Here is a 13864-nt window from a genome sequence, read left to right as displayed (position 1 = left end):
TTTCTTGGGCCCTAATTAATGAATATGATCTTGCTAAGTTTATCGGTGTCATGATTTCAATGGAATTAGATAAAAGAACCTCAATTTAAAGGCTCACGTGGTCACTAACTGATGTATATCGCACTCCTTGATATAGCTCTATGTTTCCAAGAAATAGATTCGAGGCAATATACCATACAATTCTTCATGTTGCTCCATCTCAAGAAAGCCATGCAAAAGAAAAAAATTGAACCATTTATGAGAAATCTTATCGCAAATTATCAAAAAGGATTTTATCCACACGAAGATGTTTCTTGTATTACCATGATGCCTGATAATTCTACACAAGTTTCAAATCCAGTCTTAGAAAGATTCAACAATACAAGACGTTTGATTAAATATGTTGAAAGCGATAGAAAACGTGTGATCTGTAATACTCCTGTCAATAGAAAGCGTACAAATTTTATATGTTGTGGCTTCAGTAATGAACCTCATTTGCATCCTAAAGATTGTTTTTTGATTTGCCATTTCAGAAAAAATTTTTTCTGTTTGTGTTTAAAGCACATTTTACAAACTGTTTGATTTTTTTTTAACTTTTCAAAACTCAGTTCTAAAAAAAAAAAACTGGTTGTAGATTTTTTCTGCACTCAAAAGGAGAACAAAACTATTTTTTACTGTGTTTATTTTTATTTGCTTATGATAGATTCCATTGCCTATTTAAGTTGTTATAAATGTCTTTTAAATATATGTAAAAGAATTTTGCTTTTTGATTTTAATTTTTTTTTTCTTTCAATAAAAATACAATGTTTTTGAACTCTTCGCAGTTTTCAGTTTGAAATTTAACTTTTATATATTTAAAAAAAATTCTTTTCTTTAGCTTTTTTTTTTATATGTATATATATATACACAGTTTGTTACGTTTTCAAAAAGATTATTTCAAAGGGATTTATCACTTGAATTTCTATTAATTTTGAATAACATGTAATCTTAATTTTTTTTTTTTTTCTTAATTTAGATCGGTCACGGCAAAAAGCTTTTTTAAAAAAACTGCGGAAGTGAGAGTTAAAGTTACATAATTAAAATTCCTTACAGCGCTAGCTCACAAAACCACAAAAAAATTGGAAACAAACAATGGCTTTGTCGAACAACGTAGAATTCATCAGCAAAAAAAAGAACTTTTCGGAGTAAAAGAATATCTGGAACTTTTTTTTTGGCGGGAAATCATATTTGAAAACCTTGGCTTCGAATTCTAATTCTATTTCTATTTACAGCGCAAATATTTTGCGACATTTTACAGAGGATTTTGGTATAATTTATCGTGACATTTAACGGCCTTAATATTTATAAGAAAACTTTATAAGACCTTATTCTAATGGAGAACGAGTTTGATGATATCAAAGGTAATTACATATTTTTTACTTTTTTAATTTGAGACGGAGATTCGATTCTCACAAATAAATCTTGTTCTTTAGTTGAAAATCTTCCACAAGATGTGTTTACAACTCTAGCAGATTTGTTGACTTATGATTGGCAAAAAGTTGCTCGATGTCTGTTGGTTGATGACACAACAATTGACAATGTAATAGAAGAATTTAAAACAATAAGAGAACAAACTTTTCAAGTACTAAACCAATGGCGTAAAGATAATCCTTTAAAAAAATGGCGAGATGTTAAAACCGGACTAATTTGTTGTAAGCGGAAAGACTTGGTCCGGAAATGCGAACGAAGTACGTTTTTAAAGCTTTTTAATTTAAAGAAACTTTTTTTTTTCTTTTAGCTTTTAATTAAAGGAATTCGAATTTGAAAGAAAAATGTTAAACGTTAACTACGTGAGGTTCGTGTTCCAATAAAAAAGTTTGCTTCGATAACCGTGGTAGTTTTGAAGTTCAACTAAAAAGCGTAAGATAAGATTTCCTGAATGTAGACTTTGAAGACTAAGCATTTTTATCATCATTGCTGTAATTACATCTTAAAATACATTTAGCAACAAGTCAAACCGCTTTTGTTTCTGCAACTCTTCGAAGTAACCGTCATTAAAGTTTAAATCATGATGTGATTTTAATGCATGTGCTCTCTATATGATATATGTTATATGTTAAAAGCAGATATTAGTCACTTATAGTAGAAGAGGCAAAAAAAAAAAAAAGAAGAAGAAGAATTTAGAATAATATGAACAAGAGTCCAGATATTCTTTTACTCCAAAAAGTTCTTTTTTTGCTGATGAATTCTACGTTGTTCGACAAAGCCAGTGTTTGTTTCCAATGTTTTTGTGGTTTTGAAGAGTGTCCAATAGATAACTAAGAAGCCTTTCTGGACAATGTTATACCTTAGTTAAAAAGTAAATGTTTTTGTATTTTAGAATTGTTATCCCGACACTCAGTTTTCGGTGTCCTACCGCCGATAAAAGCCTTTTTTTCACGTGACGATGAACTTAATCAAATTCACGAACACGTTTGCAAAACAACCGCTTCGGGTAAATCAATCACGGTTTTAGTTGGAATGTCTGGAGTTGGAAAAACTCAGCTCGCTAGAAAGTATGCAGCAACTTACACAAAGTACTTTGAAAGGGTTGTCTGGTTGGACGCAGCATTTGATAAAATGCAAACCTCCATGACTAATCTTTGCCACATATTAGGGTTAAGCGTAAAAGATTCTCACAGCGATGCGTTCGACGTTGAAGTAGTTTCTATAAAAATACATAACTACTTCGAAAGTGAAAAAACGTTGTACATTTTCGACAGCGTTGATCATGAAAGCGTTTTGAATTTTGAAAAATACGTTTCTAATAAACCAAACGCATTTACCTTAGTAACGTCACAATGGAAAACGTGGTCTGCCAATGCTCATCAAATCCAAATTAATCCTTTTTCTCATCACGATGCATTTACATTCATGAAAAAGAACATTAAAACAAACGATGACAAACAATTAACAGAGATAACCGAAGTGCTTCGATATCATCCACTCGCCATTAATCAAGCAATTCTCTATATAAACAACAACAACATTTCCTTGCAGAACTACTTAGACCTTTATCAATCCTATCCCTTTGAAATACTCGAGGAAGGTATCCCCACCGAAGCTGAGACAAAGTCTGCAGTAACATCAATCAACTTAGTGTTAAATAAAATAGAAAGCTCTCATGAAAAATCATTTGAACTTTTAAATCATTTATCGTATTGCGACGGTCAACACATTTCAAAACAGTTAATTACCAAAATTTCAAAATACCTGAATATAAACGAAGAGTATTTGATTAATCGCTCTGTATTACTATTAAATAGTTAATCGTTACTTGATCGTTTCGACAATGATAACGAGATGTACGCTATGCACGAAATGACACAATTAGCGTGCAAATATTATCAAAAACGTAAAGAAATAACAGAAATATGCATCAAAAACATGGCGGACTTTTTAAAACTACAGTTGAAAGATGTAAAGGAACACGTTGATGATGGGAAGCATTTTTATTACCATTTTCTCCACATGTTTCGTATAAACCAATCAAAAATGTGTGAAGTACTCCATCAACAAAGTAAGAGAATCCTAAAGTTCTTATCAAATAAAGGTTTTTTTCAAGAAGCATTAAACATACTTGATGCTATTCAAAACTATAACACAAAAGCTTATGGAGCTGAGAATGAAATAACTATAAATACAAAACATGACAAGGCTTACTGTTTGAATGGAATAGGAAAACATAATGAAGCTATAGAGATTTATTATCAAATTGAAAAAGTACAAGCTGATATTTTAGGAATGAAACATACATCAACACTGCCTACAAAGCATAATATAGCAGTCTGTTTGAAGAATATGGGAAAATATAATGAAGCTTTAGAAATTTTTTATTATGTTGAAAAAATGCGAATTAATATTTTAGGAATTAATCATTTATCAACATTATTTACAAAAATAAATATTGCGAGCTGTTTGAAGAAAATGGGAAAATATTATGAAGCTTTAGAAATTTATTATCAAGTTGAAAAAATGGAAGCTGATATTTTAGGAACCAATCATCCGTCAACATTGATTACAAAAAATAATTTAGCACTCTGTTTGGATAATATGGGAAAAAATGATGAAGCTTTAGAAATTTATAATCAAGTTGAAAAAGTAGAAACTGATATTTTAGGATTCAATCATCCATCAACATTGGTTACAAAAAGCAATATAGCACTCTGTTTGGATAATATGGGAAAATATGATGATGCTTTAGAAATTTATTATACAGTTGCAAAAATGCAAACTGATATTTTAGGAATCAATCACCCATCAACATTGGTTACAAAACATAACATAGCAGTCTGTTTGAAGAATATGGGAAAATATAATAAAGCTTTGGGAATTTTTTACGAAGTTGAAAACATACAAACTGATATTTTAGGAATTAATCACCCATCAACATTGGTTACAAAAAATAATTTAGCACAATGTTTAGATAAAATGGGAAAATATAATGAAGCTTTAAAAATTTATTATCAAGTTGAAAAAATGCAAAATGATTATCCATCAACACTGGATACAAAAAATAATATTGCAGTCTGTTTAGATAAAATGGGAAGATATAAGGAAGCTTTACAATTTTACTATCAAGTTGAAAAAATGCAGGCAAATATTTTAGGAATTAATCATTCATCAAGATTGGTTACAAAAAATAATATAGCAAGCTGTTTGAATAATATGGGAAAATATAATGAAGCTTTAGAAATTTATTATCAAGTTGAAAAAATGGAAACAGATATTTTAGAAATCAGCCATTCACCAAAGTTAGTAACAAAAAGTAATATAGCAAGCTGTTTGAAGAATATGGGAAAATATAATGAAGCTTTAAAAATTTATTATCATGTTGAAAAAATGCGAACAGATATTTTAGGAATTAATCACCCATCAACATTGGTTACAAAAAATAATATAGCAAGCTGTTTGAATAATATGGGAAAATATAATGAAGCTTTAGATATTAATTATCAAGTTGATAAAATACAAACTGCCCAGCGGGCACAAGAACATTTAATGTATGTACATTGTACGTCCAAACGTCGTTCGTCCGATCTCGGACTAGAAATGAACCTTCAAATTTTTTTAAATAGTAGTACCAAAATAGCAACTAAACTTCAAATATATATATACTGAATGTTACTAAAAAAACAAAATTTAGCATTATCAACTATTATGTATTTTCACATGAAAATTGAAAGCGGACATCTTATCTAAATAACGTGGTGTTTTTTTTTAAGATTCAGCATAACTCACATTTGAAATTCAGTTTTTGTTTAAATGGCATCCTATGTAAAAAAATGGAAAGGTATCAATAGAAAAGTAAATGCATTTTTAGATTCACCAAATGAGGATGAGACAGTTGTTGAACAGCATGTTATTGATTTTTCTCTCCTTACAGAAAAATCAACATCGCCTGGTTCTACAACAGTTTCATCTTCATTTGATGACTTATGCTCAGAGAATAGTAACAATGAATTATTGGAGAGTATAAGTATGTCAGACAATATTTTTTTATGTGATAATGCTTACTTAACTGATGGCTATTATCCGAACAGTAGTGAATCTGACAGTAACAAAACAGATTGTTACAGTAGTAATGATTCTAATGAGGGTGAAATGTCATCATTAAATAATGAGCTTGCTTAATGTGCAATTAGAAATTGTTGGACTTGTTCATCTGTTAATGAACTTTTATCTATCTTTCGTGAAAATGGTTCTTCTCTTCCTAAAGATGCAAGGACTCTTTTTAAAACACCAAGAAAAATACCAACAGAAAGAAAATGTGGTGGGGATTATGCATATTATGGAATATATAAAGGAATTAAAAGTGTTCTAAGTGAAAAAAATGTTGTTGGTAATATCAAGTTGTCAATAAATATTGATGGAATTCCTCTTTTTAAATCATTAAGTATGCAGATTTGGCCAATTCTTGCATGCTTTGATAATTCTGATATATTTATTATTGCTATCTTTTATGGTGATCATAAACCAGATAATATTAATGAATATTTGTTAGATTTTGTTAACGAATGGAATGAATTAAGACACACTGGCATTATGTTCAATGGAGACCAGCTAAGCATAGAGATTAAATCTTTTGTTTGTGATGCACTTTCCAGAGCCTTTTTAAAGTGTATAGTCCCTCATTCCAGTTATTATTCCTGTGAAAGGTGCATTATTCATGGAACACATGAAGAAAGAGTGGTATTTAATGAAGATGAACACTTTCAATTGAGAGATAAAATTACTTTTGAACAGTTTGGATATCACAATAGTCATCAATGATCAATGTCACCTTTAATTGGAATAGGAATTGATTGCATTTACTCTTTCACACTAGATTACATGCATCTTGTATGTTTAGGTGTAATGCGTCGCATCTTAAATTATCTGAAAAAAGGACCAGGTGGGAAAATATCTGCTGCTCAAATTTCAGAAGTATCTCAAGTATTGGTTGGTAATAATAGATGTATACCAAGTGAGTTTGCTCGGCAACCTAGAAGTTTAAATGCCTTGGATAGATGGAAAGAGACAGAATTTAGACAATTTTTGTTATATACTGGTTCAGTTGCATTAAGAGGTATAGTATCAAAGAAGTTGTATGAACATTTTTTGGTCCTAAGTATTGCAATGACCATATTATTAGAGGATGATGACCATCTACGTGTTCCATATTTAGATTATGCAAGTGATTTGCTAAAGTATTTTGTGAATGAAGCTAAACATATATATGGCAACACATTTACAGTGCATAATCTTTTGCACTTAGTTGATGATTGTCATAATCATTCATGTTCTCTTAACAGAATATCGTGTTTTCCTTTTGAAAACTTTCTTCAAAGAATGAAAAGGAACATACGGAATTCTCTAAAAAAGTTTGAAAACGACAATCTGAGTACCAACATTTTTTTGGAAAATTACCTAAAAAAACTTTAGAAACTAAAGTTTCAGCTAACAGAAAAGATATAGTTGTTTTTTGCTCCATAACTCTTCTATTGCTTTTGTAAAGGCTAAGAACAATAATGGTACCTTTCAATGTAATGTTATTGCTACTAAATATTTAGACAACGTCTTTGATACTCCAGCTCCATCAATGCAGTTTAACATATCATTGTTTCACACCAAACATTTTAATAAAGTTGTTCAAAAAACATTAAGTTGTGCAGATTTTCAAAGGAAATGTGTTTGTTTGAATGAAAAAAGAGGTTTATCAATATTTCCATTACTGAACAATAATGAAAGAATTTAATTTAGTTTTTTTTCTGAACTTGATATGTAGATCTATAAATTAGTTTACTTATATAAACAGTTGGGAGAAAAACTTCTTTCCGTGTCTAGAACTCTTTTATATTTGTTTTTATTATGATATAAAACCGCTTTAGCTTCTATTATAGTAAAATAAGTATGTCTTGGTGCAGAGCAGTATGGTTGGAAGGGTCAGTTGAAGAAGAGCTGACAATCCCTTCAGTGTGGATTGAAGGAACTCCAAATGAAAAGCGTTTTGTACGATGGCCTAAAGGTATTAATGTTTTAAAAGCATGTAAACAGCAGCTAATACCTCAGAGTGATTGGTTTTGCTTTCCGCTCCTTAAGGAAAAGTGTCGTCATAGTAAGTATTGTGATATTGATATTTTCTCGATCCCATTTATATGTAAATGATCTATAAAATTTATATATATATATATGTATATATATGTATACACACACACACACACACACACACACACATTCAATTACATGTATCAATAAAAAATTTAGATGACAGAGCAGTATGTGAAGCTTTTGATTTCACAAGTGAAATCAAAAAGAATCTGAAGCACCTTCAAATAAGAAAGAAGTTGAAAATCAGAACATGACTAAAACTCGAAAGATAAATATAATACGTATGCTCTATTGTTTAATTGATTTATGTTGTTTGCAATTTTTTTGTTTTCAAATTTGTAGTATATATATATATATATATATATATATATATATATATATATATATATATATATATATATATATATATATATATATATATATATATATATATATATATATATATATATTAAAGATTTATATATATTGAGAATATTTTTATTTATTTAGCTACATGTCCTAAAAAGCCCACTTTTAACAGAGTTAGGTCTCGATCTCCTTTTAATGTATCTTCCCATACATTAAAAGGTGCAAGTTCTAGAACTGAATGTCTAGATTTCCTCTTCCTGTTTTCATTTTTTTTTTTTTTTTAATTTTAGTTTTAAAAAAAAAGCCAATAAACAAAAGACATATTTTAAATATTTATATAAAAATAAGCCATTAAGTTGTTATTGTTTTATTGTTAAATTTTTTGTATTCAACCTTATTTAATTTCTATTAAATCTTAGCCACAACAGCATCACAGCTGTTACACAAATTTGCAATACAATTCAGATTATATCTGGAAAGATAAAAATGCAAGGAGCATAAAATATTTAATCAAATTACATATTGTTATGACGAGCACTCATGAATTGTTCAAATTCCATAATAATTTTTTTTTTATAGCAAAAGGTACTCTCCTGATATGCAATTAAAGCCAAAATTTTAGTATTTCCTTAGTATTTCAAGGTTCAATCCGATAATTTTTTTGATGTTTATGTGATTAATATTAATATGATAAACGTCTTTAGAACAATTCAATGTTTATTTTCAGAGTTCCAATATAAAGTAATTCATTTGCTCACACAAATTCTTGAAGAGCAGTGTAAGATTGGGGCACACTATGAACCAGAGCCATTCTTCATATCATGTAAAGAAATTTGATAATTTAGAAGAATTTGAAAAGTTTGATGAGGAACTTTCTGATGTAATAAAATATCAGCTTCTAGTAAGTGATAATGTATGTATGTATGTATGTATGTATGTATGTATGTATGTATGTATGTATGTATGTATGTATGTATGTATGTATGTATGTATGTATGTATGTATGTATGTATGTATATGCTTTAATAAGAAAAATTTCTAATATGTAATAATGTGTATTATAATAATGTATCATATTAATTTAAGAAAAAACAATTAACAATGGTTGGTAGCAGTTCCTGTCATGCAAATGTCAAAGCCATCCTCTTAATGTAAGTTTGTTAAATATTGTTCTTTAAAACCTTAGTTGTTAATACCTTGTTTAAAATCTTAGCTATATAAAATTATTTCTTTGCCTTTAAAAAATTTACTGATCAATATTTTATCATATTTTTAAAAAATAAAATGACGTGAAAAAACAGGTCATTTTTAGTTCAAATTATCCAAATGCAGTAAGAAATTTTATCTTAAAACAAAATTTATAAAATAGGCTTATGACCAACAAGTTGATGGCTTGTTACAACATGTAGGGTAAACACAAGAAAGCCCTCAAGAAAACAAACATTATAAGAGTAATTACGGGTACATTATTTTCACATTTTTAATGTATTTATTAATAAAAATGGTCTATTTAGTTTTGAGAAAGTATTAACAATTTAACAAAGTTTAAATATATTTTAAAGATATGCTCGGTCCTTTGGATATATTTGATGTCTTATATAATTAGGCAAGTTAACTTGTTCTCATCTTAAAGAAAAGTAAAATTTCGTTTAAAATTTTACTTGTTTATAATCAGTTAGTATGTAATTATTTTATATTTTAGATTCTATGACGAAGTACACTATAAATGAAGTGCACCATTCAATTGGCAATGTTCTGAAACGTGCTCCTGACAGAAAAGATGGTGGTGGTCGTGGTGGTGGTAAAGCTGTTTTAGAGGAAGACTTTTTCCATAATAAATCTTTATGATCCCACATGAGTTGTTTTATTTATTTTTATTTGTGTGAGTCATTTTACATTAGTCAAGTAAAAGAAAAATTAAAAAATAAAGGTTCTTTACTCAAAATATAATACAATACAGATATAATAAATAAAATATAATACAAGAATGGTTTAATTTGCCTTTGTTACTTTTGTTCCAAATAGGCTCAAAATCTGTTTTTTTCGTATATACGATAACGTACAATAAACGATCTTATTGGACATATGTCTAAAAGATCGTAAACTGTACGTTCTAATTCGGAAGTCTTTCAGTAAATCCATTATGAACCAAAATCGAGCTTAAAATTTACGTACAATTTGGACCGAAATTGTAAGTCCAATTTGAATATACATTGTACGTTCAAATTTGGACGTCATTCAGTATTTCCAATCTGAACCAAAACTGAACTAAAATTGTACGTTCCGTCCGGACGTACAATGTATGTACAATGAACGTACCCGTGCCCGCTGGGTGATATGTTAGGTATCAATCATTCATCAACCTTGGTTACAAAGCATAACATAGCAGTTTGTTTGAAGAATATGGGAAAATATAATGAAGCTTTGGCAATTTTTTATAAAGTTGAAAACATGCAAACTAATATTTTAGGAATTAATCACCCATCAACATTGGTTACAAAAAATAATTTAGCACTCTGTTTGGATAAAATGGGAAAATATAATGAAGCTTTAAAAATTTATTATCGAGTTGAAAAAATACTTACTGATATTTTAGGAATCAATCATCCATCTACATTGGTTGTAAAAAGTAATATAGCAAGCTGTTTGGTCAGCATGGGAAAATATAATAAAGCATTAGAAATTTATTATCAAGTTGAAATAACCCAAACTGATATTTTAGGATTCAAGCATCCATCAATATTGGTTACAAAAAATAATATAGCAAGCTGTTTGGATAATATGGGAAAATACAATGAAGCTTTAGAAATTTATTATTATGTAGCAAAAATAAGAATTGATCATTTAGGCATCAATCATCCATCATCATTAGTTACAAAAAATAATATAGCACTTTGTTTGGATAATATGGGAAAATATGATGAAGCTTTAGAAATTTATTACCAAGTTGAAAAGGTACAAACTAATATTTTAGGAAACAGTCATCCATCAACATTGGTTACAAAAAATAATATAGCACTCTGTTTGTGTAATATGGGAAAATATAATGAAGCTTTTAAAATTAATTATCAAGTTGAAAAAATAAAAGCTGATATTTTAGGCGTCAATCACCCATCAGCATTGTTTACAAAACATAATATAGCATTCTGTTTGAAGAATGTGGGAAAATATAATGAAGCTTTAGGAATTTATGATCAAGTTGAAAAAGAACAAACTGGTATTTTTGGAAACAGTCATCCTTCAACATTGATTACAAAATATAATATAGCAATCTGTTTGAAAGAAATGAAAAAAAGAGAAGCGGAAACTTTATCTTGTAAACTATTTTAGATTTGCTGAACAACTGGCTTGACACTATCAATACGAGTAGACCATCTAGTTCTTGACATGCTGAATAAAGAAACAGGTATAAGTATTTTTAAAATATCTCACCTCTGGAACTACTACTGCAGAAATTATACATTTCCTGGATTGGACCAAAGTATGTGATTGCCTCTTTGCGTGATTTGGCAGAATTGTAACGCGCAAGGTTCAGAGTGTGATTCTTCATGGACAAAAAAGACAACTAGAGTTTACTTCCTGTGGTACTACTTGGACTCCTTTATATGTACCTACCTAGTTTGCACCATTATCATAGGCCTGACCAATACAGTTCTAAAAATCTAAATTCAAGTATTTAAAGTTTTTTAGGACACAACTTGCAATATTCTTGCCACTTTTCTTTGTAAAGTTATCAAGTAAGAGAAACCTCTCTTTAGTAGACATTTTGGGTCCATCAACTACGTTTAAATATCCTATAGTGAACGTAGTTTGTTCTTGGTGGGAACAATCAGGAGTGGCATCAATGATATTTAAAAAGTACTAAGCAATATGAATTTCATCAATAATTGCTGTTTGAAAGACAGACAAAGGAGTCACAGAGACCAACAAACTCATTTTGTGTTGGCGTTGAAAGTTTTTGATCTTGCAGACAGCGACTATTTTGATTTGCAAACGTTTTTCACCTGTTTTGACAAAAGTGGGTCATATTTACTGAGAAGCTATAAAAATATGCCCCAAAAGTTTCCTTTTTTCATTCTTCCTAGAATCTTCGTCAAGCTGTTAATAGAAGGTGATCAACAGGCTTTTCAGCTTTTGCTGCCTTACTGGCTGATTTTCATGCTACACAATTTTCACAATTTAATTTTTTTTACCTGAATCAAGGCTAATAGTTGAATGCACTTCATTTACTGCTGGCAAAGAAACATTACTATTTGAGCTTAGGCTATCAGATTGTCTCTCTAAGGTTTCCTGATACCACGGCGATAGGCGAATGAAACAAAGTATATACTTTGATAATCGTGGCATTCAATTGTCCACTTCTCAGCTCGCCTACCATCTCAAAGATGTTGAACATCTAACTGAAGCTACAGAGCTGTTAAAAGAACAGAAAGATTAGAAACGTGAAAATGACGAGGTCTATGCCAAGATAAAGAACAAGTTTGAAAAAGATGAAAAGTAAGAAGTAAGAAGTGGGTGGCTGAGAATTTGTCATTTTAAAAAGATTAGTTAGGAAAAGGTAGTTGATTGGGGCAGTTTACAAAGAACAAGCCATCTAACCTGTGCCAGCTCAAGTTTCGCATGAATCTCAAAATTTTGCTGGAAACGGAAAGTCTTCATGGAGGCAAGCATCGATCTTTGACTAAGTCCCAAGTGTGCCACCACGTTTTCCCGGTAAAAGTTTTTTTACAATTAAATTGAGTTTATGCAGATATAAATCGTTGAATCGATAAAAAGTTTGAATTTTAACACAGTAAACAGTTTCACAGATTTAAACTTCTACTGTTGTATGAAAACTTGCGAAAATGAGCGACAACTGCTGAATGCTCCCCCTCATGGTGAAGACGTTGTCTTCGCGAATGAGTTGTAGACCAGCAGATTGAATGATACGTTGGTATGAACTTCAAACAGAAGTAATTAATCATCAATTGTTCTCTATTCAATCAACGCCACATTGCTAAAAGGATTGATAGCAAGATGGACAGGTAAATTAAATTGTTAATTAAAATGTTAATTGTTAATTTAATGCCGTGTAGACGGTGAAAGACAATCATTTTCAGTCCGAGAAGTGCCCGGACTCAGGTCTAATGCCATGAAAACGACAATCTTCGACGCGGGTTCCAATATGATTCTTGCAGTCAAGAAAAGCACCAAAATCCAACTCGGTATTAGCTGCATAGCTCACCGACCGAACAGAATCATTGATGCAACGCTTAAGGCAAAAGGTGGTTTATTTGTCAGCGAGGCAATCAAACAGGCCACAGCGCTTGCTAGTTATGCCACAAGTGTCCGACAACAAACTCACAAATTAAAAAAAAATTGAAGTAATTGATGACGACAGGGACGCTGGCGGCAAACCTGAAGCTGCAACCTGAAGTGCGTGTACATGCTAGTGCATTGGCTGCGAAATGACCATTCCAAAGATAAATAAGCTGAAGACAAGTAGAAATTTTTGATTATGTCTTTTGTAAATTTTGATACATAACTTTAGGGAAAAGGCATTTTCCCTCTATTTACGATGAATTTCTTTAAACTTTATATAATTTTAGATGATCCTAACAACAAAAACCTTTAAGGAAAGACAAGCTCTCTTTAAGAAAGTAGAAAAGTCGTCTACATAGTAAGACGAAGAAATGGAAGGTCTCCTGCAAAAAAAAAACTAATGTATCTTATAATTCAACTTCATCCAAAGGCAAATGAAAGGCTTCATACAATCAATAATTGGTTTTAATTGATCTAAATTGAAAAACTTAAGTCACCGTGTAATGTGTAAATTGATGGTACTCCATATTAAATAATTAAATTTATCAAATTCAAAGGGAGTAATATCAGAGTTTCTACAGTATCACCTGTAGATTTCCATCGCCATCAGAGTTTCGATGTCACTGTT

The 13864-nt window shown here is 30.1% G+C and overlaps 1 protein-coding gene and 2 pseudogenes across 3 annotated transcripts; all 3 read left to right on the top strand.

The window, feature by feature from the left end:
* The first annotated feature begins 1455 nt into the window (after positions 1-1455).
* Positions 1456-11265, top strand: LOC149886369 (uncharacterized; annotated as a pseudogene). Its single transcript, XR_016454594.1, has 3 exons — positions 1456-1706; positions 2339-4973; positions 10269-11265. The product of XR_016454594.1 is annotated as an uncharacterized LOC149886369 (transcript).
* LOC149886371 (uncharacterized) lies at positions 5263-5631 on the top strand. Its single transcript, XM_090093779.1, has one exon. The coding sequence runs from the start codon at positions 5263-5265 to the stop codon at positions 5629-5631; it is 369 nt and encodes a 122-aa protein (XP_089949905.1).
* On the top strand, positions 7377-9788 carry LOC149886370 (uncharacterized; annotated as a pseudogene). The gene is made up of 6 exons (XR_016454409.1): positions 7377-7504; positions 7803-7868; positions 8663-8836; positions 9022-9086; positions 9305-9396; positions 9638-9788. The product of XR_016454409.1 is annotated as an uncharacterized LOC149886370 (transcript).
* Positions 11266-13864: the final 2599 nt, after the last annotated feature.

Source organism: Hydra viridissima, unplaced genomic scaffold (assembly GCF_058129835.1).
Source record: "Hydra viridissima isolate aposymbiotic clone 2 unplaced genomic scaffold, HvirCarnegie_v1 scaffold_7, whole genome shotgun sequence".
Taxonomy (NCBI): domain Eukaryota; kingdom Metazoa; phylum Cnidaria; class Hydrozoa; order Anthoathecata; family Hydridae; genus Hydra; species Hydra viridissima.
The sequence above is the reverse complement of the archived record's forward strand: the minus strand, read 5'-3'. Positions and strand labels throughout refer to the sequence as shown.